The 27,997-nt window shown below is 34.8% G+C and overlaps 1 protein-coding gene and 1 pseudogene across 1 annotated transcript; both read right to left on the reverse strand.

Moving 5' to 3' along the window:
• Positions 1 to 300: 300 nt before the first annotated feature.
• On the reverse strand, positions 301 to 27,997 carry LOC148952467 (CTD small phosphatase-like protein 2-B). Its single transcript, XM_089089905.1, has 8 exons — positions 27,866 to 27,997; positions 19,365 to 19,574; positions 15,692 to 16,022; positions 12,239 to 12,489; positions 9,531 to 9,760; positions 7,889 to 8,015; positions 5,616 to 5,711; positions 301 to 2,864 (listed from the first exon to the last, which is right to left on the reverse strand). Exons 2-8 carry the CDS (start codon positions 19,563 to 19,565, stop codon positions 2,799 to 2,801), a joined length of 1,302 nt encoding a protein of 433 aa, XP_088946031.1. The 5' UTR covers positions 19,566 to 19,574; positions 27,866 to 27,997; the 3' UTR covers positions 301 to 2,798.
• On the reverse strand, positions 16,486 to 17,566 carry LOC148952468 (phenylalanine--tRNA ligase, mitochondrial-like; annotated as a pseudogene).

Here is a 27,997-nt window from a genome sequence, read left to right on the forward strand (position 1 = left end):
CATCAGGATTCCGTCAGGATTATTTTCTTAGGCTCATGACGGTCTAAGTGTAATATTAAACTTAATGAACTTTATATATTTGGAATAACAATGAAAAAAATAATTCTTTTGATATATTTATTGTAATCAAAATTACTTGTTTTTTTAGTTTGGTTACTATTGGCCAATCACTCCTTACTTACAGTTCGTTACCACGAATTGTGTAATTCCACATATATTTTGGAATAATCCCTAAGTAGAATTTTCAGAATCCCTTCTTATCTTCTGTTTTTTATTTGCCCAAATGTCTCTTTGGCTACTCAATTTTATAAGTGAGAAAATTTTCCGCGTGGGGAATACGCCAAACCCGATTTAGATATATTAACATTTGTTTCAAAAATATCATTGTAAAATCAGGTAAAAAGTTATTTTGGAAACTTTCTAGCGTCCATAGTTTTGATCGGATTGGCTATGACCTACTTTTCAAAAAAAAAAAAAAAAATATACGACCTAGGTATATTAATATTTGTTTCAAAAATAGCATTGTAACATTAGGTAAAAAGTTATTTTGTCTATCTTTTTATCAGTAAAAAGATAGCAGGAGTATGTTACATCGACAAAACAACGTACATGCGTACTCACGCAAGCGTGTGTAATCAACTTTCTAGCGTCAACAGTTTTGATCGGATTGGCTATGACCTACTTTTTTCAAAAAGAAACTATACGACCTAGGTATATTAATCTTCGTTACAAAAATAGTTTCAGGTAAAAGGCTAACCTCTATGGTAAATTAAAAGTAAATATCAAAAAGTACACACCATTTTCATTTATACGAATCTTTCGGGTAAAAAAAGGTAACAAAAGTCACAAGAATAAACAGGTCATCAAAGACGCAACAACCAGATAGAACCGTATTTTATAGTTGTGAAACTGCAATTCTAAACTCCAACTAGAAGCAAATAAGGGAACTTTCTAAAATAGGTGAAAACAATAAGTTGAAACAAAGCCCAGTGAATTTGGTATACACTTTCTCCGAAAAGAAGTTGGACATTTTCAGAGCACTGTAGCAACTGCTGCAATACCTCAGCCAATGCATAGAATTGAGTCCATATAAAAGCTTAAACATATGAATTTTTAGCTTTTATGAAGAATCAGTATCTTGACCGATTACAGAACATGGACTTGCTTTGTCTTATTATCACACTTGTGTTGAATGAAATAACCCTACATTTGTATTTAATTTTACGGTACTTATAAGATAATTAGGTATTGAATTGTAAAATATGTTTCCTGTAATAATAAAACAATTAATATCAAAATACCACCTTTTCAGTGCTTGACATTAATGGTTATGAAGACGTGGCAGTGCTGTTTTTTTTTTTAAGTCTGCGTCTAATGACAATTGGCTAAAATGATACGAGTAATAGCCCATGTGAGTTTTGAATACTGAAATAGATTAAAAGTATTAATCCATCATATAATATTAGTTTAAATTTGTTTAGCTCCGCCCAGTTTGTAACTATTGGTAAGCACAGATACTCATCAATTGCTGTGTATTCATCATTAAGTTAAGCCAAATTTTACATAAACATATCTTCATATTCATCACCTTTAAGTTATTATCTTTATAAGAAGTTTTAAGGCGACTTTTAAGGTATGAAGGAGGCTGTTTTCAATTTTACGAGGCTTTTATGATAATTGCTTATGGTACTTGTAAAACAAGTTTCAAATAATAATAATAAATAAACTATTTCAAAACATGACTTTTTCATTGTTTTACATAGAATAATGATTATGCATATTAGGCAGTGGCTCTTTCACTTTTTAAGATTCTGGTTCTGATAATGATTGGCTAAAACAATGTCAACAGTACCTACAGAGAGCTTTGAATACTTGTAGTCGTAAATCCATTAAATGAAATTAGTTTAACCATGTTGAAGTCTGCCCGTCATGTTATTATTGATAAGATAAACTCATCAAATGGATGAACTGCCTGCGCTTCTTGTTATGTTAGGCCAAATTTCACACAAAAATTTCGTCTCATTCATCAATCTTTGACTTTTTATGATTTTTAAAAGGAAAAATTCACGAGCATAAGTAAAAATTCCTTATGCAAGGAAAACATGGAAAAATTCAATGAAAATTCCAAGGAAATTCAATTACATTACAAGGAAAAATTCAATGAAAATACCCAAAACAGTCAAAATCAGGGGAGGGGGAAATTGACGCTCCTGTAAGTATTACTTTTTACGATTAGAGGGGGTGGTATATGTAATACCAAAGATAACCTACTAATAGAAACCTGGTGTAAAGATAACCAAAGATAACCTGGTGTAACACCAAAAATAATCCATTAAATGAAATTAGTTTAACCATGTTGAAGTCTGCCCCTCATCTTACTATGACGGATGAACTGCCTGCGCTCCTTATTATGTTAAGCAAATTTCACATAAAATCTCGTCATATTCATCAATATTTGATTTTTTATGATTTTTACAAGGAAAAATTCAGGAGCCCACCCTTTTGCTCCGGTTAGTCCAGCTCCTCTTATAGTCTGGAGTAAAATTGATACAGTTAAAAAACGTGTCTTCAATTTCTTCTTTTTTCTAGTTTTAAGAATTCCAGAGACGAGTAGAAAAAAGAACAATAAGAATATGAGAACCTAGGTAACAAATGGGTGATAAATTGAGCCAATATGTGCGTGACATGTGTTCCCTAAGTAACTAAATACCAACAAAGTTAAAATGAATAACAAAGAGAAAAATAGAAAACAAATCAATTTGTACTCGCTTTGAAGCGACAACAGATATTTGAAGAGATTAATCAGGCGGTAGATACGTGAAGAGCTTGAAACGATTACGAATCATAGGACGCACATCTTGATTCTGAAAAAAAGAAAAAAATAATATATACTTCTTTTTAAGAACAAAAGAGAATGCACTAAAATATTTCAGTAAATAATTTAAATTAGTGTTAATGTTATTCTAGTACTTTTACACATTCATTATGATGTAGTATTCTTGCGTTTCCCAGTTCTTATCATTTACTTTAATAATTCAGCTTCTATAAATAGTTTTAAATTGGTTTATATTTAATTTGTATATATTTCTGTTAAGAACACCACTTCAAAAAAATTGGGGGGGGGGACTGAATTCATCATCCTCTTTTAGGATCCCTTGTCGACAATTTCCATCCTCAAAACTAGAATTGGGAGTAGGCATAAGACATTTAAGTGTACATTGCTCCCGAGAGGGTGGGGTGGGGGGTCCAAAAACAAAAATACATCCTAGCCCAGCTTTTTCTCCAGATTAAAGGAGGAGGTCCTTTAGACCAGCGTCGGTGGTATAACTTCCTCCCTCTTCCTCTGCGTGCAAGCATGAGCAAAGAATAAGAGGTTCTCAAAAGAGAAGAGAAAAGGAATTTAAAAGTAATTTTTGTCATCGTATTATGACGTTTTAGGTTTTTCGAAAACTCCCCAAAAAGAGATGACGTATTTTGAACAGCCTTAAATGGTGTCTATAAAATTCAAAAGTCTTTTATTTGTTGCTGCATAAATAGCACCGCTTGGAAAAGAAATAATTTGAAAATAGAAATAATTCAGTTTCAGAGCTCCATAATTAAAACATTTATTGGTTTACATCTATTAGACATCTTCCATCCACAAAGAGATTCACCATAGCGGGACATAGCGAAACTAAGGTGGTTAAGTTACGTTGTACAGATTAAAGATGACAAGTTACCAAAAATAGTGATATTTGCTAAAAAAAAAAGCAGGGAACAAAAAAGCAAAACATCCTCGGACAAGGTGGGAAGAAAGGAAAATGTTTATAGTAAATAGGAACTTCAGGATAAGGAGTTAAAAGTGAATAACTGAGCAGATTAGGATGGAGGAACAGGGCCAATAATTCCTCACCTTACACTCATGACAAAAAGAATACTACACAAATATTTACGCTTAAGACCTCCACTCAACCGTCCTCCGTGCAAAATTTAGAGTAAAAGTACTCCTAATAGTAAAATCACGAAACTTATTATTTTATTATATTTTTTACTCCTAATTTTGCACTGAGGATGGTTGGACGGAGGATCAGAAGCGAAATATTTGAATAGCATTCTTCTTTTTTCACTGGCTGTGATGATGAAATTTAATCCTCCTGCTCACTGGCGTGACTTGAGGATCATGCACTTTGAATGAACACCATTGAAATAAAAAGGTTAATTATAGGGGCTTGTCCCTTGAAATCTTCTGTAAAAATTCCATTCTTGTCGAAATTACTGTCATATTCTCATCAGTTGTTGATGACCTGCCTAGAAGATCGTGAGTTTGAATTGCTTGGTAATACAGGACCCAGAGATCGATCCCGGCTGTTTCAACACCGTGCAGGGCCGTCGCAGGGACCTTAGTAGTCAAGAAGCGCCGTTAATCCGATTATTTGCATTTAAACAAAAGTTACTCATTGTTCTAATTAAACGACCCTTGTGTTTCAGGAGTCGTTTTTAAAGAGTTGGGACAAAATTTAAATCTTAGCGTAAAGAACGAGGTGTTGAGGAGGGGGGACCCCCCCCCCCATTATGTCATAATTTCTGCTCGTTTTAAGTTTTAATATTGCGTTGTAAGTTTTTTAGCCTTGGTAGTCAAGAAGCGTCATTAATCTGATTACTTACTTACTTTACTTTTTATACATTGGTAAAAGTTCCTACTGGAATCGTTTTTTTTTACAGGTATTCAAGGGAGTACCTTTTTTCAAAATTTTCCAAGAAGACTTGAGGTATTTTCTCTTTCAATCAGGCATACATGCAGGAATTTTCACCACGATACCGCTTAGCCGTTCTACTTTATAAAATTTACTGACCCCTTCAGAACTCAGCTTAACTTCAAGTCAGAATTCCCAGATTAAATTAAATCTTTTACTTATATAATTTTAAATTTTAGTTTGCCTCTTTGCTACACACTTATGCTGAGTTTTACGGTAAATTTTGTAAAGGAAAAACCACTAGGCTGGAAGATAATGATTCTCTTTGTGGTTTTATCCTTTTGTTTCGCCCATTTTTTTTCTTGGCTATTTTGTCCTTTTGTTTCACCAATTTTTTTTCTTTACTGTTTTGTCCTTTTCTTTCTTCAATTTTTTTTCTTTGTTATTCTATCCTTGTTTCTTCCATTTTTTTCTTTGTTTTTTTACCTTTTGCTGCTTCAAATAAATTTTCTTTGTTTTTTGTCCTTTTGTTTCTTCAATTTTTTTCTTTTTTGTTTTTGCCCTTTTGTTTTCTTTTTTTTCTTCGTTGCTTTTCGTTCATTAAAGAAGCTATATTTTGAAAAACATCTTTTTTTGGATCTTCACTAAAAAAAAAAAAAAATGAAAAGAAATCTTTGCCCCACCCAGTGGGGCAAATTGGCGCCACTGATTTTTGAATTGGCGCCACTGATTATACCTTTATAAACTGGGATCGAATCACGTGTTGACATATTTATAAAAAAAAAAAATCCCCGAAAAAACGCTTGCCCAACCTCGGTTTCGTGAGTTGGTGCACCTTGATTATAGTCCTTAAAAGGGGGGAGAACCAGCAGAGGGTATACCACTTCTTTCTGTCCAGACTTCCAACTTTTTCTACAACATTAAAAAGAAAAAAAGACTTACATAATTAACTAATGACTCCAGAAATGGAATTATATTAAGTAGTTCGCGGTCACTCCTGTCAAAAAACCAACTCTCAATGGGGATTCCGTTTTCCAGCTAAAATAAAAAAATTGGAAATTTAGGCATAGAACTCAATAATATTTCACGGCATGTTTTATTCTGCTTTCTTTTTTTCAGTGTCACTTTAATTTTTATTTCTTTTATTTGGTCCTTAACAAGTTCTCTTCTAGGATCTTTATTCTTATTGATATTGTTTTATTTTTATTCCAATAAATTGAATTGAATAAACTGAATTGTTTTGGGATAATAAAAGCAGAAAACAGTGTTTTCACACAATATGAGCGTTCTTTGCTCTTTTTTTTTTAAATGCTTTTTGAATGAATCTACTTGTTTAAGCGTATTTGCTCTACGTGATAAAAACTTTAATTCAAATGTTCTGAAAGGCCATAAGCAATGAAAACACTTGCAATTCTTAACTGGTTGTATTCGCTACGTAGGCCTATTAATACACATTCAGTTAAGCGAAATTCAAATATTAGCATAAAGTATGAGGGATTGAGGGTGGTGAAACTGGGTGACCCCCTGTATAAGATATGTCAAAAGAAACCTTCCCTAAAAAAACATTGGCATACATTTTACAATTATAATCCCATTACATTTTACATTCGATCTCCTCCGGTATGTATTCACAACCAGACTATTTTGAATAATAAGAAAAACAAACTAAAATATTTTGATGCCTTGCAGGCTGTTACATTTCAATGGGACAAACCTTGTATCTCAAAAATGACTTACGTGCAACCCTAGTTTGAAGTTACAAGATTGTATGAAAGATGATAGTAAATATTGTGTTCTGAACATGAGTGAAAAGTCTCTTTTCAGAAGGCATACAAATTCTTCTTTTCCCTCAGTTATGCCTATAAAAATATCAAGTTATGCAATGCTAGATCAGAATACCATTAATATAGCACTATAATGAAATGATAAAATATTTGGGATCTTGATCCGGTAAAATGCACTCAATGATAATGTGCAATGCATTTTTAACGTTTATATTACATTTCTGCATAAGAGAGAATGATGGATGGCTTATTTGAAAAGATCATCATCAAGAAAGCTAGCTTCAGCTTTCAGTTTATTTCAAGACTGTGAACTTCTTATGGACTCTATCTCTTAAAAAGCACGATCTTACACGCATACTACTTACTCCCAGAACACCAATTTTTACAGCTAAACTGTAAGCTGCTAGCACTTTTTCTGTGATGCCATTAGGTGATCCACTTCGGGAAAATTAAAATTAGATGACATTGCTTATATACCAATCAGACAGACATATCTGATGCAATCAGACAACGAAGATGGGGGCATCTAGGCAATGTTGTTCACATGTCAGTATCCAGACTGCCCAATGATCTGCCCAGACTGCCCAGGCAGCCAAAGCGCAAAAGACGACGGGGAAGGCCAAAAACACACATCGTAGAACATAAGAACGAGACAGACGTACCACCAACACAAGCGTAATCCCAGAATGCGAAGAAATTCACGCTGCTACACAGTTACCGAGACGACTGGAAGCTCTTCACTGACTCCTTATGTGCTTCTGGAGGCAAAGGAAGAACTAAGGTTTGAGGTAAGGTATAAATATTTCGCCACTTACAAAGACTTTGCTATAGGTTACAAGTCTTTTCATGAAACTTCATAAATCAGTTGTTCACGAGTCTTTTGAATAGAACTTCATAAATCAGTGGTTGATGAGCCGCCAAGAAGATCATGATAGTCTTTAAGCTTATTTACACGAATAAGATAACGAAGTTTCTTTCTATGGCATTCAGTTACTGGGCACTGTAATAGAAGGTGATTTCGTTTTAACTAGCAATCTAGTATGTTGTCGATGTTCTTAGCCATAAATATTTCGTCACTTACAAAGACTTTGCTATAGGATACGAGTCTTTTCCATAAGAATCCAAAACATTACTTATTCTCGGAAAGTGATCTTTATGTTTCAGCATATTCAGATGTTTTTGGAACTGGTAACTAGGAGCACTTAAATACAACACATGTTTCGATCGCCAAAATCACCATGAAACCTTCAAAAAAGTGTTAATCTAAAAAAAAACTTTCAATGTCAATAGATGGGACAGAATACACCAATTAGAAGAATTTTGCTTGGGCAGTAATATTTTCAAACATCACACACTCGCATAGGCGAAAGTAACAGTCATTGGTCACATTACGAACTAATAAAATGTAACAAATATTGATATAATGTTTACCTGATATCCGAAAGCTTGAGGAGAATTATCAATAATTACTGTTTTTGATAGATCACGGCCAAGAATGGTTAAATCTTTGACGTAGTTGCCGTTGACACATAGACAATGCTCTCGGAACAGCCGGTGCCTACAAAAGAACCAATAATAACCAAGAATTCACATAGAAAAGAGAAGAAAAGTCAGTCTAAAAAAAATAAAACTGTGGCAAAGGACTAAAACTTGAGTGAAGAAAAAAGACACCCATTTTTTTCAGTATATTAATTAGGAAACTAATAATCTCATTTCTAATTACCATGAGTAACTATAAATATTCCAAAAATATATTATTTTATTTTTATAAGAAACTTTTTGAGAGTTCAGTATCAAAGTGAACGAAATCTTTTTTTTACTATTTTCAAATAATGATGCCGCAACAAAGCTATAACCCCCCTTTATTCTTCAGAACATTCATCAACTAACTTTAATTCCTTAGCTGATATATTACAGCAGTTGCTTTAGTGCTGCAAAAATATATCTTTCTTATTCAGAACAACAATGTTTCAAATCCGCTTGGTCTTATTTTGGCTTAATGGCATCATATTTTATCCTAAAATTATTATTCGCCTTCTCCTAGCCAGTTTGTTTTCAATTGTTTACTGGTCTTACTCTCTAGTTTATTCAATTCTGAACTATACAATCATAATTATTGGATGTTTTCATGGAACGAAATTATGTAAATAATGAACTTTTCCGCGCAAATTTTATAATTGAAATATAAAGCGCGTTACTGAGATCAGCAAGACTAATTGTATATATCCCAAAAACAAAAACTTCCATTTTCACAAGTGATAATTAAAAGATTTTTCCTCAATATAGTTGACTGAACATCAACAAATATAACACCAGTCACTGTTTTCCTGTGAAAATCAAGTGAAGCCAAAAACTTTAAAGTTTTTTTTCGTATATGCACGAACTCTAGCATTCCAAGAGCCAAAAACAAAATTTTGCTGTCTTTCCGTATATCCATACATGAAAACCTGTTTGTTAGAATCACTGCTTTATTCTCAAGCTTCCCACTTATTTCATTACTACTGAACACTGAAAGGTTTTCGGCTGTTCCACAAATAATGTTACGGCAGCAGTGGCAGCAAGACGTTAAATACTATTTAACGTCTGTGGTAACCAAATGGATTGATATTCTGTGAGGCCCAGGGATCGATCCCCCCTAAAGCAAGATTTTTTTATTTATTTGTCTTCCATGTTTCTTTTTAACCTTGTTGCAGCACAATGGATTGATGATCTGTGACGCCCAGGGATCGATCCTCACTGCAGCAAGGTTGGGCGATAAGCTTGGCAATTGTCCCTGTAAAAAAAGACCAAGCAACTGAAACGTCGATTCGACGCCCTATGCGCCAGCAATGGCTCTGGAGGATCTTTATCCGTGATCCTTATTTAACGTCTATGTATTTGTGACGCCATTCATATGAAACACGTTTTGCTGCAAAAGAGTAAAAGAACTGTCTTTCTTTTCAGCAAGTGAAGTTTGGTCGCCTGGTACTAGGTATAACTAATTCTATAAATATAAGAAATATCTATATCGTCCCTAAAATACGAATTTCGCCATTAAAAAAAGTTCTAATTTACTTTTCTGGCAAACACTTACCTAATCCACTTTCGATGAGGATCCACCAGGTTTAAAAGTTTATCAGCATATATACGTTTCGAAGCTGTGAAAAGGATTACTTCAAACATTTGAGAAACTCTTTCCAGAAATTCTTTGAAAAAAGGCCGAGTTCGCACAAATACCTGGTAGGTTGTCTCCTGGAAATCAACTGGAAATGTAAAAGCTGCATCGTCCAATTCCGCCAAACTACAATGAACCAGTGTTTCATCCTGCAAAAATGAAAATGATCATAGATTATTATTAACAGGTGCCAAATTCAAATACAAAAAAAAACGCGGGTGGCAAATCAATAAAAACATATCGCGCTAACCAGCTCAAGATGTAGCTTTCCTTTGAAGTTTCAACTGTCATTAGGAATCAACGGATTAATAAAGTTTAAATGTTTATGCATTAAATGCACTCTCAAATTTAACGAATAGATTTTCCTTATTTATTTTAACGGTTTAATGCAGTTTATTTACTGAGAGTCGAATGGAAATGTAAAAGTTACATCGCCCAATCCTGTCAATCTACAATGAACCAATGTTTCGTCATGAGACAAACGACAGGTGTGATTATTCACAAACACAAGTGTATCCTCCCCGAGCACATGCACCAGAAGACAGAACAAATTGGAACCAATTTATTGCCGCTCAACGCGGTATCAGCATCCTTTTGTTCCCCTTTTCACGGATCTGTTTAACAGCACGAAGTAATCGTAATTCTGTTTCTGTTTTGCAATTTTTATGTACCTTGCAAACAGCTCAGTTTTAGTGCTTCTTAGTGCTATGTCGAGCATGTAAATAAATATATCTGTGTCTTTAATTATTATAAGTGGGCACAATAGCAGGTGTCAAATTTAAATAAAAAGAAACATGGATAAAAAAAAGGATGAATATTCTCAAGAGCCATTGCTGGTGCAAAGGGCGTCGAATCGACGTTTCAGCTGCTGGGTCTTTTTTGAAGGGACAAGTAGCAAGCTCGTTGCCTAGCCTTGCTGCGGCGGGGATCGAAAACCCAGCCCCGTATTGCCAAGCAGAGCATCAATCCACTGTGCTACAACAAGGTTAAAAAGAAACATGGGTGACAAATAAAGAAAAAAGAAGCTAAAAACAAATAGTGCTAAACAGCTAAAGGAGATTTTTAAGAAGTTTACACGTATTTAGGAGCCAACGGATTGATAACGCCTGAATTTTGACGGATGAAATTTATATAAATTTATAAAAATTAAAAAAAAATTCCTTTGAAATTTAATTTAATAAAATTTTAAATAAAACTTAATAAAATTACAAATATATACAATAAATATATATATATATATATATATATATATATATATATATATATATATATATATATATATATATATATATATATATATATATATATATATATAACAAATATTACAAATACATAATACAAATTTAATAAAATTTATAAAAATTAAACGAATGAGTTTTTTCTTATTTATTATCACTGTTTAGCGCAGTTTGTTTCCTGAAAATCAACTAGAAATGTAAAAGCTACATTTTCCATTTCTGCCAAACAACAACGACCCACTGTTTCATCCTGAAAAAATCCAACAATCTATCATTTTACGTGCTAAGGACAGTGACAATGGAATCTGATTATTTGAATCGGTTAAGCACAAATTTTTACAGTCATATATATTCTTAGGTAATTTAAAAATATCGAAATTCAATTTCAAACGAAACAGACTTCCCTACACATTTATGCAGTTTTAGAAATAGGTGGTGCCAAATGAAAAAAAAGGACACGGTCAAAAAATCAGCAAAAAAATAAGCTAAAAATGTAATGTACCAAACAGCTTAATGTTTGGTTTCCTTTGGAGGTGTGGTTGTCTTTGGGAGTCGATGAACGGCCAATGTTTGAATGTTCACGTTTTCAAATTTAACAAATTAGTTTTCCTTATTTTCATAGTTTAACGAGATAACCCTGCCAAAACCGTCATACTGCACTAAAAACTTCATAGTTCTGAAACAACCAAGGGAAAATTTTTACCAGGAGTTACAAGGTGCTTTTATTTTGGTATCCTTGGTACTTTAATGACTGAAAGTATTAATAAAGGTCAGGCCCATCATTGCCACCTCTCGTGATTTTTCCCTAGTTTTAATGAATTGTTCTTCATCTAAGTGTTTCTTTCTCACGCTGATTTCTGGTAATTGTTTTTCAGTATATAAACTAGATTGTTTTTTTGCGCTTATAATTTTTGGGTAAAGCATGAAAAATAGGAGTCAAAAACAAACCTAATGGCAAAAAATTGCATAAAAAAATCATGACAAGAGTCTCAGCAGAATCGTAAAAAATGCATTGAAATAACAATAGAAAGTTGAGTCTAAGTAAACACTAAAAGTAAAAACCAAATAGGTATATGCATGGTAAACTCAAAGAAAAAAGAAACTGGACAAAAGAGAATCTTTGGCACTTTAACATAGCTCTTATAGAAATTAGAAACTATTTGTGTCGCAGTCATGGCAGCATTGTCAACTTGAGATAAATAAAGCAAAAAGTTTATCATACTAGTGCCAAAATAAGAGTCATAAGCTAAAGCTAAGGTGGAATGTATATATGGCATTACAGAATTACTGACATATACAAGATGGTGTCTCGAAAACCATTCGAGTTTCCAGTCTGTATCTCTATTCCCCATATGCCAACATTGTGGGCTTCTTCAATGATATACGTACCAAATCAAGGACAAGTGTAAACTCAGGACTGCTCCTAGTTTTTAAAGGCAAGGCAGGGCATCTCATCCTCATTTCAGCTGTCAAAGGTGGCAAGTTTTTAATAAAAAAGTAGGGATCAAACACATCCCAGTCGTCATCTTGGGGTTGATTCAATCGCTCTTCTATGGCTTGTGTTATTCTTAGCTGTATTTCAGTTGACATACAATCATTGCCATCTGTATAATTCTCTTTCTCAGAATCGTTCAATTCCTCTGAAATTAAAATAGTCTTTTGTTAACATGTAAAAAAAAGGAGACGCATCATTGCTCCTAATGCGAAATATTGATCTTTTCTGTATGGGAGATGGTAAATCTCCAATATGGGATTTGTGGCTATGAAGATTCCAATGGTGCAGTTTTCATTTCAGTCTCACACCATTTTTGTCTGGTTTCAGGCCGTTTCTCGAACTTTGTGCTCGAGATTTGTGTTCCCAATAAACTTTACCATTAAGCTTCAAATGCCGACTCATCTTCAATTGACAATTATTTCAAACAAGTTTTTAAATTATTGGTTACTATGGGCTAGAGTTCGTTATTTATTAGTTTGCCCCTTAATTTATAACGAACCCTAGCCCATTTAACACTGAGAAAACTCAAATTAAAGAAACCTCAATCCGTGACAAGAATCGTCCAAAAACCAAACAAAGGTGATTTTAGGCCAGTGAATAAAACGAAGAGATAAACAAACAAAGTGATAAAGTGAACAAAACGAAGAGATAAACAAATAAAGTGATAAAGTAAATAAAACAATGAGACAGAGCAGATGTTTAGCAGATACTCGCAACGCCGTTCTCAGTACAAAAGAAAAAAATGGAACTTTTTAAGTTACCTGAACAGAAAGAACAAATATGACTAACAATAAAACAAACCACGAATGAAACTTTTTTGTTTAATTCACTTTGTCTTTTCATTTTATCCAATGAATGATAGTGACCTGCGTTTGGTTTGTTGCTGCTTATTTATTTTGCCTTGTTCTTCGTACGTCATTTTTATTTTATTTAATTTTCCTTTTGTCGTACGTCATGTATAGCACGAATGGTCTCGAAACGTGCTTATTTTTTGGTACAGTTTTGCCCGCACTTCCACTTGGAGTAGCATACGAGATGTCATCCCTAAAATTCCACCTGTTGAACCCTTCAAAAGAGAAATCAATAGAAACTGCCGTAGAAAAAAACCCTAGGTAAAAAAAAAAGTTGAATTACATTTATTATTTCAATTACGTTTATAACCTCATTCAAAGATCTCCATATTAACCTAAATTTTAAAACTGTTTGGGGCATGGAAGAAAAGGTGAAAAAAAATTGGACAGTGTGAAGTTAGAAAACAATTCTTACTACATAATAAAGAACAATTGTACCTAACACATTAGGCATGCATACCCGCTATACCTTACCCACCCCCCACCCCCAATGTGCAATATATAGCAAAAATTTGTTTCTAAAGTATTATATTTTTATCTTACTTTGGTACATTTCATTAGGATTGAGCGTCAGAGAACATTATTAGAAGAATATTAGGTAGGGGGTATATCATACAAGTGCCATAAAAAAAAAAAAAAAAAAAAAAAGGAACATAATTTCATGGTTTTTTGCAGCTTTTCTTTCTTTTTTTCAAATTCTAATCTATAAAGAGCAAAGTTGAAACTTCAAACGAATAAAAAAATTATTTCTTTCCATATTACCCAAAATATACCTACTAGATATATCTAGCATTTGTGTAATTCTAAATAACAAAAAGAATTAGGAGCGGAAAAGTCCCTAAGCAGTTTATAAAACAAAATGAGTAACCTATAAGGCTCTCAGTAGTCTTTTACCGGCCAAGATGTCAATAGCTGTCAGCATACAATTATAAATCTCAACAAAACTCAAGCAAGCTCAGTTCTCAGTAAAGTACTATTCAACAAACATTGAGAAATTTGACAAGTCGGTTTATTTGAACTAGTTTTGTAGGTATAACTTGCGTAATCTGCAAAGCCAATTTTTTTTCGTGATAAGTTTCTACCTCGCTCTTTATTTCTGTAAGAAACTTTGTTGTTTTTTTTTAATTGATTTTGCTCATTTGTCCTTTTTTTTAAATACACACAATTTTCCTTGCAAAAAGATTTTGTCTAGCTTAGGCGATGAAACTGAAGATGTTAACATTAGTTTTTGCTAAAATAGGAGATTAAACAATAGTTTTACTTGCTCCCCCCCCCCCATTTTTCACAAGATATATACAACTTTCTCACAGAGATAAAGAATCAGAGGGACATATTATCAGTGCTATCTTCGAGAAATAGCTGAAAAACATTCAACTATTTTCATGAAATTGAACTTAAGTTAATGATTTCTAGGCAGTTTCTTTTCAAAACGTAATATTTAATTTCACTTACTAGGGTGGATTATACAAGAGAGGAAATTTTTAAACCTCCAGTTAAGGGTTTTCAACAACAGAGATTACGATGATGCCCTTGTTGGGCATCCCAGCCTTCCTACTTCAGAAGACGCACAAAAAACGGCTGTTCTTATTGACATATAGCACTATTAAGATGGAGCTATTTAGATGGATTCATAAAAGCATGTAGATATGAACAACAACTTTTAAAATGAAAAGAAATGAAACAAGAAAGGAAAAAAAAGAAAACAAAAAACAGAAAGGAGACAAATCACTGCTAACCATGGAAAAAATGCAATTTTCCTTGTTTTCGAGGTGAGGGGCTCAAAACCTCCAGTTTAGGGCTTTAAACCATAAAAAATTAATTGGCTGTCTTAAAAGAGTTTGCATTCCCAGCGTTTGTGATCTTTGTTGGCAAAAATTGTCATTTTAAGGTATAAAATTGCAGAAAACGCAATTTTGCTATGACCCAATATCTTTTGTCAAGCAAAAACAGGCACTATATGTTACAATGTGAAAAAAAGATGGAGAAAAAATGAGACACGTCCATACTACCCATGCAAAGACGTAATTTTTTGATGTTCAAAATGGGGAACAAGAGTCCAGTCCAGGGTTTCTTACAACGGTAATTCCAATTGTGCACTTTTTATTTCGATTCACCGCCATTTTGAGGGGTTTTAAGCTCTTTTCCAAAACTACAGAAAAGTTTCTTTCGCAATCAACTTTTTACTATTGAGTTAAACCTATATAATAGTTATCAGTCCTGGATCGCCTTTGAATGGAAAACTTTCCACGCTGGACAGTTTATTTCAGACACGTTTTTAAATCTTCGGTTAATATGGGTTGTGGATCAATCTTTACTAGGTTGCAGCTGTCACTACAACCAAAATTACATTTAAAGAAAGCACTGCCCAAGAAGCGATCATATGACAAGACTATAAATGCAGAGTTGTTTTAGCACAGAAGAACTCCCTCTCTAAGCGATTTGCCATACGTACACAAAAAGTTGTATACGTTATCCATAACGTACTTAAAAACTCACCATTTGTAAAGCTACTTTGAACCAGACTTTGTTCGTGATAGAGTAGCCTACTACTATTTGTCACCGGTGGCTCAAGCTCTTCCTCACTTTCAGAGTCACATCCGGCATAACTCGGACTAAACAGCGAGACCTCTGAGGCGGTCCCTGATCCACTCCAGTCATTCTCCTTAGAGTCTTCGGGTTCATTCGCATCCTTTTGTAGGCTGAATGGAGCTGACGTGATGAGCTGATCATCATAAGTAGCGATTGTCACTGTAACTGCCCGCAGTTTTCTTGGAGAGGCAGCGTAATTAACACTAGTTCCACCAGGTGCATTCTCGTCAGCCACGATCTGTAATATAATTAAATTACATATATTTATATAACTGACTTAAAAAATGATAAATAAAAATTTTCTTGGCTTAGCTGTTAGAAAAGGGCCAGAAACTTTATTTCCGAAGGGCTAGAAACTTACACCCGTCTGTTCCCGGTCTACGGTGGCCTAATGTACGAGAAGTATTGGGTCAAGGGGACACAATTCACAAATAAAACCTAAATAATATTAGCTTGCCTAAAAATGGAGCCCAAAAAAGGGCTGATAAACTCTTTTTTTCTCAACAGATTGGAATTTAAAACTCTAAGCTCCTGTGCTAATTGAAACTCATTTTCACCATTTTGATTCTTGAGACAACATTTTGAATAGTGACTCTGTTCCCAGTGTTTGCTAACTAGTCTTTTTTGTATATTTATCCTCCCAAACATTGAATTTGGTCAGCTTTGTGGAATTTCCGCCCTTTCGACTCTCCAAATGTCATTTAGAACAGTTTCTTTCCTTTCGAAGTTTTTAACTTGTCTGCATCCGTATATTTGTTATCACCAACATGAAAAAAAACGTTTCTTATATTAGCGGGTTTTACTATTAGAACTTTTTTGAAGCTTTTTATTACAAGATTATTTATTTGATCAGCTTCTTTTTGAGTTAAGATTTCTTCCAAATGGGTGCAAACTATGTGATATTCACGATAATTACATCTCCTGCTATTATCCTAACCAATTCACGATAGCCTTTTTCTGCTAATTCATCATTATTGCCAGGCAGCCAGAAGCTGATGTCGTTTCGGCGCAGGAGACAAATGCTTATTGGCTTATATTTCACGGTAGTGCTGCCTGGGACGTTGAATTAGTTTCAAAAGCGAGGATCCGTTGACCGGAAATACCATACATCAGAGATTTCATACAAGATCTTCGCAACCATTTCCAAGCCTATGCCAAAAGCCCACCGAATCTTGACCTCTACGCCAGTTTTTACCAAAGGCTAATGTTCCAACACCCCACAGCCTGGGAAGTACCATCCACTTCCCATTTAATTTCACTTCGAGCTCAACATCTGGCTGGGTAAAAGGGAAGGATGCATTTAATTATCGAACTTCGTTCTCTTATTTTCCAAATAGCCGAAAAAGCGCTCTTGCAGCAACACGAGGGTGAACCTTTTGTTTTGTCTCTGTTCGAATTCCATTTTAAATACATCAATGCTACCTTCAGGTAGTGAGTTTCGATTGAATAACTCACGTTTTTGGTGAAAGTATTGCACCTTCTTTCTACTAGATGGAAATCAGGATAATGGGAATATTCAATTTGATCTCTTCCATACATATCTGAAAAAAAAATTAATCTAATCCTGATTTAATGATGAGCAGAAGAATGATCTCTTAACAGATACTTAAAATTCACACGATTGCAGTCACTTCTGTTTCTGCTAACATGATCTTATGGGATAAATAAATTATCAAAATTTTCTTCAGCCGCTACAATTTTGTTAAATCGTGGAAGCTCTTGAGATCGTCCACAGCTGGACAGCCAAGCGTCCGGAGAGAAAAAGTGAATTAGAAAAATCATTCGAAGAGGCGGAAAAAATCACTCTTTACCAAGGCCGTATCCAGGGGGGGGGGCCGGTTTGAACCCCCCCCCCCGAAATTTTTGACCGAGTCAAAAATAAGTCGAAAATTAGTAAAACCTAGGTAAAAATTAGTAAAATTAGTCGAAAATTGAGTCAAAAATTAGTAACCCCCCCCCGAAAAAAATCCTGGATTTGACCTTGCTCTTTACTTCCGTTTGAGTTTTTTTCTTTTAGATTTTTTTATTTTCAAAATCTGTGCGTACTATATCATATTGTGTGTAAACCGAAAGACTTGTCTGGAGGTTTTTTCTGTTTCATTATGAGTAATAGCTCTGCTGCCAAAAAAATACTTATTTTGAAATAAAAATCCTTTTCTGTTTTTGCTATCAAGACAAATTTATAAAAAGCAGTTTATATGAGCTATAGCTTTTGAATGAGCAACTTAACATCTTTGTACGACCTTGCGGAAGCCTGCTAGCTAAGGCAAACAAAATAAAGGGCACAGACCACTGAGGATGAGGGACTCAAAACTTCCAGGGTTGGGCTTTTGGCAATTCCAATGGTGCGCTTTCCATTTCGATCTGTCGTCATTTCATTGTATTTCAAGCTCTTTTTTCAAAATTCTCGGAAATTTATTTTCGTACCAATATTTGCAGTTTTATATATACTCTGGGCTCATATATGAGCGCTGATGGCCAGCTTATATATTATTTATATTTACTTTCCGTATAAAATTTCCCTGTTTATTTATTATTACAATTTTATTTAGGTATAGAACGATCAAGTCTACAATGAGGAGTTATGGACAGATCGCCAGGTGTCTGTTGGTCCAAGGGTAGAAGCCCTGGCAAGTCATCAGGAAATCTTATATCTGGCCCCATAGGGGTGGCCACCTTATGCGCGCTGGTGACCAGCTTGTATATTATCTATATTCCCGTATTAAATTTTCCTCTTATTATTATTTCAAGTCCATTTAAGTATGAAAAGATTCTACAATGAGGAGTTATGGACAGATCGCCAGGTGTCTGTTGGTCCAAGGGTGGAAGCCCTGGCTAGTCATCAGAAAATCGGTACTTGTTAAGACTCGGTAACTATAGCTCATTGGTAACTGTTAAGAACCGGTACTTGTCACGCGAGAGCGCAAAATTCCGTTAATGCTGATGAAATAAAATAGGATGAAAATATAATAGTTCAAAAACAAATTTTGGCTATATATTTGCATATTAGGGGGGGGGGGGGGGGTAAAGCAGAGCAGATATTAAATACGCAACGTAACGTAACTTAACCTAGGTACCTTTTTTGCCCCTTCAAACCCCAAAAACTAAAGTCTAAATCTTTGTCACAGAGTGAGCAACACCTCACATGTGTGACTACTGGATTCTTAACATGTACCAGGAAATCTTATATCTGGCCCCATGGGGGAGTGGTCGACAGCGTTGAATGGGGAATCGAATGCTACAAATCTTGAATCTTGTTATTAGTGTTTTAGTTCAGGAGGCCATGCACATGCGTTACTAACAACGAAACAAAATTTCAAGTGTTGAGAAAAGATGGGGGAGGGGAATTGACTGATCTACATCAATAGGCATAAGTAACCTTCAACTATGATTGAGCAATTATTTCCTTGCGAAAAAAAAATCACAACAAAAACAAAGGTTAGTTACTAATGGCAAGTCAGTAATGATTCAACCTTTAAAAAAAAACATGTTCAGACATGATAAGTTAATTCTATGCCAAAAGCCATCCATTTAAATATGGATGTCCAGATGCGTCATTTTACGATACGAAGCTTCTTACCTTTTTCTGTTTCCTAAGGCGGTCGTTCCTCCCATTGACGCCTTTTCGGATCAGTGACGTAAACTCCTGGCGTTTACAACTAAAATGCAGAGGAGATCGTGCTGTTCCTTTCCCGCTTCGGAGTATCCGATTATTATTCCCGCCGCTAGCATTGCGCAGACGTAAAGACCGCCTCTCATATGATTGAGTTATACAAGGCATTATTAAAATCTAAGAAAAAGAAAGATCGTAATAATTTATCGTAATTAAAGGGCAAACGGTTTTTTAAACTGACAACCCTAGAAATGAATATTTACCCGTAAAAAGACATAGCTATGTACACACAACTTTAGTTGGGCTTGGAGAGGACAAACTCATTTAAACAGACAATCGACCAGAAAATTATGGGCCCTGTGCGTACATGGCTGAAAAAAGATTATGGTCAGGCAGACTAATGAACAAAGCCAAAATACTAAGGAGTAATGGAAGATTTTTTTTTCTTAGGTGAGCGGAAAGTACAGACAAGAATTGTACATTTGTTAGCCTATTTTTTTCCTGCGAGTATTTTCTTCTGGGGGCACTAATTCCCAAAAATACAGGAAGAGAGAAGAGCCAGGAATTTTTTAATTACTTTAAAGAAGATACAAAAAAAATGTGGTACTTATGCATTATATCTAACACACGAAAGAAGTCAAGTTTGGTTAATGCTAATGAAATAAAATAGGATGCAAATATAATAGTTTAGAAACTAATTTGGGATATATATTTGCACATTAGGGGAGGGTTGGGGGGGGGGGGGTAAATCATAACATATATTAAAAACGTAACCTTAACTAGGTACCTTTCCCCTCCCTAAACCCCCAAAAACAATAGTTTAAATATCAAGGAGGCACACCTGTGCCTCTATAAAGAGGCGACCCACCACAATGTTAAGCGATTTCAGGTCCTAGAGGTCGCAGAGAGACGGCAGCAATCGCATTTTTTATCCCAAGCTCAAACTAAGAAACTTGCAAAATTTCATCTTCCTCCAACTTTATCTTCATGGGGTAAACTGGGCCGGAAGTTTGGACCCTCCCACCACAGCCCCCCTTTAACGTTGTCCGATTAGGCTGAAATTTAGAGGTTAAGCTTTCCTAGGGCCTGGGAGCTTATCCTCGAAATTTCAGCTCAATTCGATCACTCCTTCCCTGTTTTCCAAAAACCAAATATCAAGTTTTTTGGGAATTTGCTTGCGTCGAAAATAGCTTCCATATACTAAAAAACAATTACTGTTGTATCTGTATAGTCTAGCGGTTATACTCCGGACATTCAGGCGGAAAACCCGGGTTCGATTCACCATCATAGCAATTTTTTTAATACTGAATTCAAACTAAAAAGAAACTCAGTTTCTTTTTTAAATTATTTGAAAAAAATTACGTTTTCTAAAGAGTTAAAGAGGCTGAGTTACAAGGAGCAATAATAAGCAATAAACTGTACAAAAACGTGCAGAAATTATTTGAAAAAAACTACGTTTTCTAAAGAGTTAAAGAGGCTGAGTTACAAGGTCGAACCTTAAAACGTACAGGGATTAGGAGGCACAGTTGGGGGCTGCCGCCCCCCAAACCCCCCGCTTTCACAGCATTTAAATAAAAAAAAATTTTTTTAAACTGAAAGTAAGGAGCTACATTAAATCTTAAAACGAACAGAAATTATTCCATATATGAAAGGGGCTGTGCCCTCCTCAACGCCTCGCTCTTTACGCTAAAGTTTGACTTTCTCACAACTCTTTTTTTAAACAATAAAAACTTTAGCGTAAAGAGCGAGGCGTTGAGGAGGGCACAGCCTCTTTCATATACGGAATAATTTCTGTTCGTTTTAAGATTTAATGTCGCTCCTTACTTTCAGTTTAAAAAAACTTTTTTTATTTAAAGGCTGCGAAAGCGGGGGTTTGGGGCGGCAGCCCCCAACTGTGCCTCCTAATCCCTGTACGTTTTAAGGTTCGACCTTGTAACTCAGCCTCTTTAACTCTTTAGAAAACGTAGTTTTTTTCAAATAATTATAAATACAATGAGAAACCGCGCTTTGCGATCCATTTCTCTATTGCAAATACCCGTTTAACTGTTTTCCTTTAGTGTTTCCCGATACAGCATATAGTGGTGTGTAAGATAAAATGCATAAGTACCAAAATGGTATTTTCCAAAATTCAGGGGTGGGTGACGTGCCTTATGGCATGGTAGACTATGGTACAGCTTTAATTTATGGTTAACAAAAGATCCAACCGCTAATTTTATTGAGTATAGCCCACAAAAAAGACCGGAGAGTTCCCAGGGCCCAATGCGAGTGTTCTCTTCAATATGTACACTTATGTTAAGGTGCCATTGGTTCTTGTTCAGTTTACAATGGGCACATTTTTTATTCCTTTTTTCTCTGAATAGAAAAAAAAAACAGAATCAATTGGAAATTGGTAATCAATTGGCACTTTCAATAGAAAGTTGACGAAATGGTATAGAACCTGAACTATAAATGTAGGAGAGGGCAAGGGGAAGGATGCACGCAGTTTATAAGAATCCAATCAGAGTGGTCAGATGAAGCGCATTCGCACCATTTTGGCATTTTTAAAGCGGTTGCGAATTTAATTTTTAGAATCAGCGCATTTTTTTAGCGGGGAAATCGTTCATTCGGCGCATTTTCAGGAGAAAAACGGAGCTGCCGGCGCATTTTCACTTTTAGGTGGCGCAACTTTAGACCAAGCAACTGGCAGTATGGCAACGCTGGTTCCAATAGCCGATGTGATGTGACTTTGCCTACTTATTTGTGATGATACTTCATAACTATAAATAAAAAAGATAGGAGGGGAAAAAAATGTATCCCCATTGCCAAGCCTTCTTCTCGTTGGATGATTATTTGGACCCTAAAGCAGAATCTCTATGCACTTCTAGGCCCTGTGGAGGGTTGGATCAAACCCCCGGCCCCCTATTGCCAAGCAGAGATCCTTCAAGCGAACTCCAAAGGGTTTGCAAAAAATCTTGGGTACTTATGTAGAAAGCGGTAAGTGTATTGCGAAAACAAGACGCATTACCCGGTACTTATATGAGACGCAGTATAAAGATAGGCATTACAAAAGGTTTCTCGCTCCGGGAACTATATTTAAACTTCAGTTTTTTCGGGTTTAGGGGGGCTAAAAGATACCAAGGTTGTACCAAAAGGTACGTATTTAATATATGCTATGCTTTACCACCACTAGAGGCGCTGAGGTACGCGGGGCCACTTCTGAAGAGTTTTGTCAGTACTTGTTCCGTAGGTGATTATACTTTGGCATTAACGAAACTTCACTTTTCGCGCACTTACCGCTTTCTACATAAGTACCGAATCTTGTACCAAAATTACCCCTAAAACTTTTGCATGTTGTTTGGATTCACCGTTATACTTGGTTTTCGCCAAATCGTTATACTTGGTTTTCGCCAAATCCGATGGAAGGCTCCATTCGAAAATGTCACCTAATTTTGGGTTGCAGTAATTTGGATATTAAAAAAACATATTTAGCATAAGTTGAAAAACTCAACTTTTGTCCCGCGTAAAAAAATACACACTGCAATAGTCGCAGTGCTAAAATCGTACTTCGATTGTGCATTTGCATTCCGGCGAGAATTAAGCATCATGCGAGAGAGTGAGTCATACCACCTAGGGACACTCAATAAAATAAAAAGTAAATAAAAAAAGGTGTCTGGAGGTCCCATACTTTAAATTACAACTAGCTCCCAGATAGTAGCAACGATTACAAAAGCAAGACATTCTAGTTTCCGCATGTCTTCTTAAAACTAGTTTTTGAGAGGGGAAGATAAGTGTAGATAAAATTTAAACACCGTTGCAACATTTACTTGCTGATTCACGCAACAATGGGACATTTAAATTCTGAGGATAAACAAACAAATTATAATTCTATAAAAACAGCTATCAGTAAAAACAAACTCGCTAAAATTTCATGTGACAAGAATAGAAATTTGACAAAGATTGGTGGCGATAGTCGCATGCTCATATAAAGACTCCTTGGACAGATAAGAGGATTAAAGAAAAGAACCTTCGATACCGTACGAGACCAAAGAAAAAAAAATCTTTGGAAAATTCGTCCAAAAACGTAATGATTTTTACATTTTGGGCCCTAAACCAAATCACAGACAGATAATATTTTACGGTATGTATAATCTGATAATGAATAATGATTCATCCGCACCTTATCTTGCCGGCAATACGATTCAAGGTAATTTAAAGTAAGGTAAATGGGACTACTGTAATGAGAATTGACCCATGTCACACCTTTTCGGCATTGATAGGCAGTTACAGGTATTCCATACAAACAATCAAAATTATATTTCTTAACCTTCATTTAGTGGTTGGCGCCTCTAGAAGGAAACATTAAAATTCTGAAAACTACCATAAAAATTCTCACTTATTTCATTCCTAAAAGCACATCACTTTACTTTGCCCCCCCCCACCCCAATACTCAAATACATAGCCCAAATTACACAGGCTATTCTCCATAAATTTTCCTGTTGCTTATTTGACATTAAATTAAACAGAAATTAATTAAAAAAACTTTTTCCACAAAATAAGTTTTTCAAAGAAAAGTAAGAACTCCATTAAACAAAAAATGATCAAAAATAAAATCAAATAATCTACCAAGCGTGAAACTAACACAAATCAGCATCGATAAATAAATGAAACCCAAAACGAACAGACACTACAATGAATAACCGAGTCAAACTCAAAACGAGAAGAAATTAACATAAGTTGGGTGCAAAACCCCTATGCCTTCCCAAGGCCAGAACATAATTTGCACACAAATGAATGTGCATTGTCAGTTTAATATACATATACTGATATTTAGTAATCAAAATGTTAATATTATTTGATTTATTAAAGTTATAAAAGTAAAAACATTTATAGGTTAGGCTAACAAAAAAAAGACATGCCTATTCAATAGTATTCCTAGTCTAGATCTAACCTATGATAATTGATACCACTACAAGTACACTCACCCTCCTTACATCTGGATATAGCCACAAGCTATATACAGAAGTTTCCTGATTTTTTTGCTGTTTTGTTCAAACTGACATCAATTGCAAAAATAATGACAAAAAATAATGCAAGCCTGTAATATCAGAAAGCTTGTGTATTTGTGTATGAAACTTGTGTAAAAGATTCTAGCCTAGGCTATTTAATCATGATATTTGTCAGAGAATAGGCACTGTCCAGTCAATTTCCCAGGGGCTAATCCTAGCCTACCAGAAAGAGGATAAAATAAGGAATCTCAGGGCTGGATAAAAGGCAATTGCAGCAATTAGGACCAGTCAGGCCTCATGTCTGAAGGGGCCCCGCATTGCCATCAAAATGAACAATTGATTTTTGAAATTGTGAAATCTTTGCAATTCCAACAAGTGTTGCTTCTTGAGAGAGATCATTCTTCAGGCTAAAACCAATAAAAAAAAATACCTGATATGAACAATAATCAGGATAGACTAAATAGTTAAGCAATTATTTTGATTAAAATTGAAGACACAAGAAAAATAGATTTTAAAACCATTTTAGAAGTTTGCAGAACACAAATTTAAAAATATGTACATTCACGTCCCCACATTCGCAGATGTAAGTTTGAAAAGGTATTTTCATAATATCTAGTGGACACAAAATTAAATTAAGCTAAGCAAAAAACGAGCACAAAGAAAGAAGAAAAGAGGTCAAAACCGTAAGCTCAAAATGAACAAACTGGGCCATCAAATGAGACAAGATCCAGAAAACAACCTGAGAAATGTAAATGTATGATGGGTGATAATGAACAACCTAGACCATCAAAAGTGACAAGACAAATCCAAGCAGCCAAGGCAAAAGGCACAGACAAATGTATGAAGCAACGATGAAAACAAAAATAAAGATCAAAGAGATGTGCATTTAAAATATTAGCAAAACCAACAATTAGAACAAGTCAAAAACGAAATTGAAAAACATAGAAATATTCTGTTAAAAGATAAGTGGCAGCAAGAGTCACAATGAGACAAAAACAAAAGTGAAGAACTTACAAAATATGCATTTACAAGACATATGACAATGAGGAACAGAACAAAACAAAATGAAGAATGGAGAAATGTGTGGTTAGAAGATATAAGACCACAAGAACAAAGAAACTTGCAGTTAGAAAATAATCATCAGTGAGAATGACAAGCAACAGAACATGTTAAAAAGGAAAGGGAAGAACAAAGAATTGTAAGAATAGCAGACACACTAAAGCAAGCATCAGAAAGTGTAAAAAATGACAGTAAAGAACAAAGAACTGTGCTGTTAAAGAACAGCAAGAATCAGAAAGAGTCAAAAATGAAAGTGCAGAAGAAAAATATTAGGCACAATGTTAGAAGAACAGCACAACCATAATCTTTGATGCTACCTAACTGTGGCGTAAAACCCAGTAAAAACCTATAAAGATGCCATAACCTACAAAAGTGTTATTTACAAGTCATTGGGGACCTTTAACTCTGTATGTAGTCACTGTGCAGTCCTTCATTATCCTGCAGTAAAATTAGCAAACAAAGATGAGTTACTTGGGGACTGCTTCCTGCTTAGTCTAATTGTATTCCTGCAACAACAATTCCCAAATGAATTTGTTTGGCATGTTATAGGGCATCACTTGCTCTCTAAAGAGTTCCACAAACAAATACAAAACTGGAACTCATGTTTTGCTTTAACTTTATTCAATGCAAGCAATGATTGAACCAAAAATAGTTGTAATATGTTAAGCTTCAAAACAGCTGGATAAATTTATCACAAAATCAATTTAGCAGCAAACCTATCACTAATCACTTAAGATGATCTTAACCGTATTCATATGGTCAAATGTACTTTTTAGACCCCAATGGAGATGTTAAAGAACACCTTGCACATCTTTTAAATTTTATATGTGCCTTCACAAGGAAACTAGTCACAAAAAGACCACCAAAGTTTTCATTGTATTTACAATATGTAAACTGTTGTTTTTTAGGGTTTAGGGGGGGGGAGGTACCTATTACTTAGTCAATCCAGCCCTGAGGAATCTAATGGTGCTACTTCAACTTATTATTTTAGGCTAGCAAGTTTCCTTTACATATTATAGCCCACAACAAATTTATCAATCCTTATGTTCAAGACTGGGCAGTAGGACTATTTGTTAAAATTAGGCTTAAGCCTTTTTTGGGGGAAGACTACTTTTCTTTGGCACTCCAGAAAAATAGAGATGGGTTTTTGGACCACCCATATTTTATTTCAACATGACCCAATGTGAGGGTAGTTACAAGAGCCCCACCTTCTTGGTGAAATTACCACCAATAAATTGTCAGCACAAATTAAAAATGAGGTCTCTGTTTTTGACTAGCCATTGAAAAGAAAAAATTAGCCTGTATTTAATATTAGTGATTTATAGAATAAATAACAAGCAATAAGTTACATTTTTAGAATCTGAAGAAAATCAGCTTTCTGTTAATACGTGAATAAAACTGAAACACTGAAAGGATATATAGGCTATATATATCAAAATAGAATAATTGGTTTCAAAAAAGAGGTCCTTGTAGATAAGTCAGTGAAGTAGCCTAATAATTTCAAGTATTTGATCTTAAAAAATTTTAATAATAACCATATTGATGCATAAGCTAGCTTAGATTTTTAGCTATTCATTGATAGGCCTATATACAATTCTTCCCAATTCCTCTTTGGTAACAAGGTGTGAGTGTTTTAGTTTTACATAATTTTGCTTAATTGGATAGGCTACTGGTTTTTTACCCTATTGATGTAGGCTATCTGAAATAGGCCTTGGCCTTGTTAGCATAGCCTATAGGCTAGGGCTAAATATCAAGCTAACAACGTACTTATCAAGAAATCTATACAAATCCAATGGTGTAAAACTCAAGCTTCTAGGGTGTTTTGGTGGTCAATATCTACCAAATCATATTATTGAGTTAGGAATAAAGTGAATAGGCCTAGGCTACACCATTCAAGGCCTTTTTTTATGCTGATTACGAATATAATAGGCATTTCTATCGGAAATGAATTTCAGCCCCCCCCCCCCTATATAGGCTATAGGCCTACCTAACCTAACCCTGACTTGGCATATATAGGGGGGGGGGCGGAAATTAATTTCCAATAGAAATGCTTATTATATTCGTAATCAGCATAAAAAAAGGCATTGGATGGTGTATTCACTTTAGTCCTAACTCAATAATATGATTTGGTATATATTGACCATTTTGGCTAGCCTAATAAGACTTTTTAAGGTGGTAGCCTATAGGCTAGTGAGTAGCCTAGCTTTCCAACTAATCGAATGCGTGCCTCAACTACATGTATAAATTTAAAAGATGTTGATATTTCAAACAGCCAAGAGGTCTCATTTTTGATTAGCCTATTGCAGTCTATCATTTTCATAGGCTAGACCTCTGAAATAAAGGTTAAAATTGAAAACTACAATGAACTATTAAAAATAGGCTATGAGTGTTATAGTGAATGCAAGTAGAAGCAAAAAAACTTACAATAAAAATCTCAAATATCCAGTAAAAAACATTTTAACAAAAACAATATTTAAATTTTACTGCCCCAATTCAAAATGGAACGGGCGGAAATTTCAAATTGCCATGAGTGAACTGCCTTTGGCTCCAAAATCG

This window comes from Artemia sp. Qi Xiang Cuo, chromosome 5, assembly GCF_049724085.1.
Source record: "Artemia sp. Qi Xiang Cuo chromosome 5, ASM4972408v1, whole genome shotgun sequence".
Taxonomy (NCBI): domain Eukaryota; kingdom Metazoa; phylum Arthropoda; class Branchiopoda; order Anostraca; family Artemiidae; genus Artemia; species Artemia sp. Qi Xiang Cuo.

Coding starts and splice junctions, on each gene's coding strand:
- LOC148952467 (XM_089089905.1), bottom strand. CDS start 19,565: ATGCCTTGTATAACTCAATCATATGAGAGGCGGTCTTTACGTCTGCGC. Junction 12,490..15,691: donor TCAAAGTAGCTTTACAAATG/GTGAGTTTTTAA, acceptor TTTTAATTTCAG/AGGAATTGAACGATTCTGAG. Junction 2,865..5,615: donor TGGAGTCATTAGTTAATTAT/GTAAGTCTTTTT, acceptor TCTTTTTTTCAG/AATCAAGATGTGCGTCCTAT.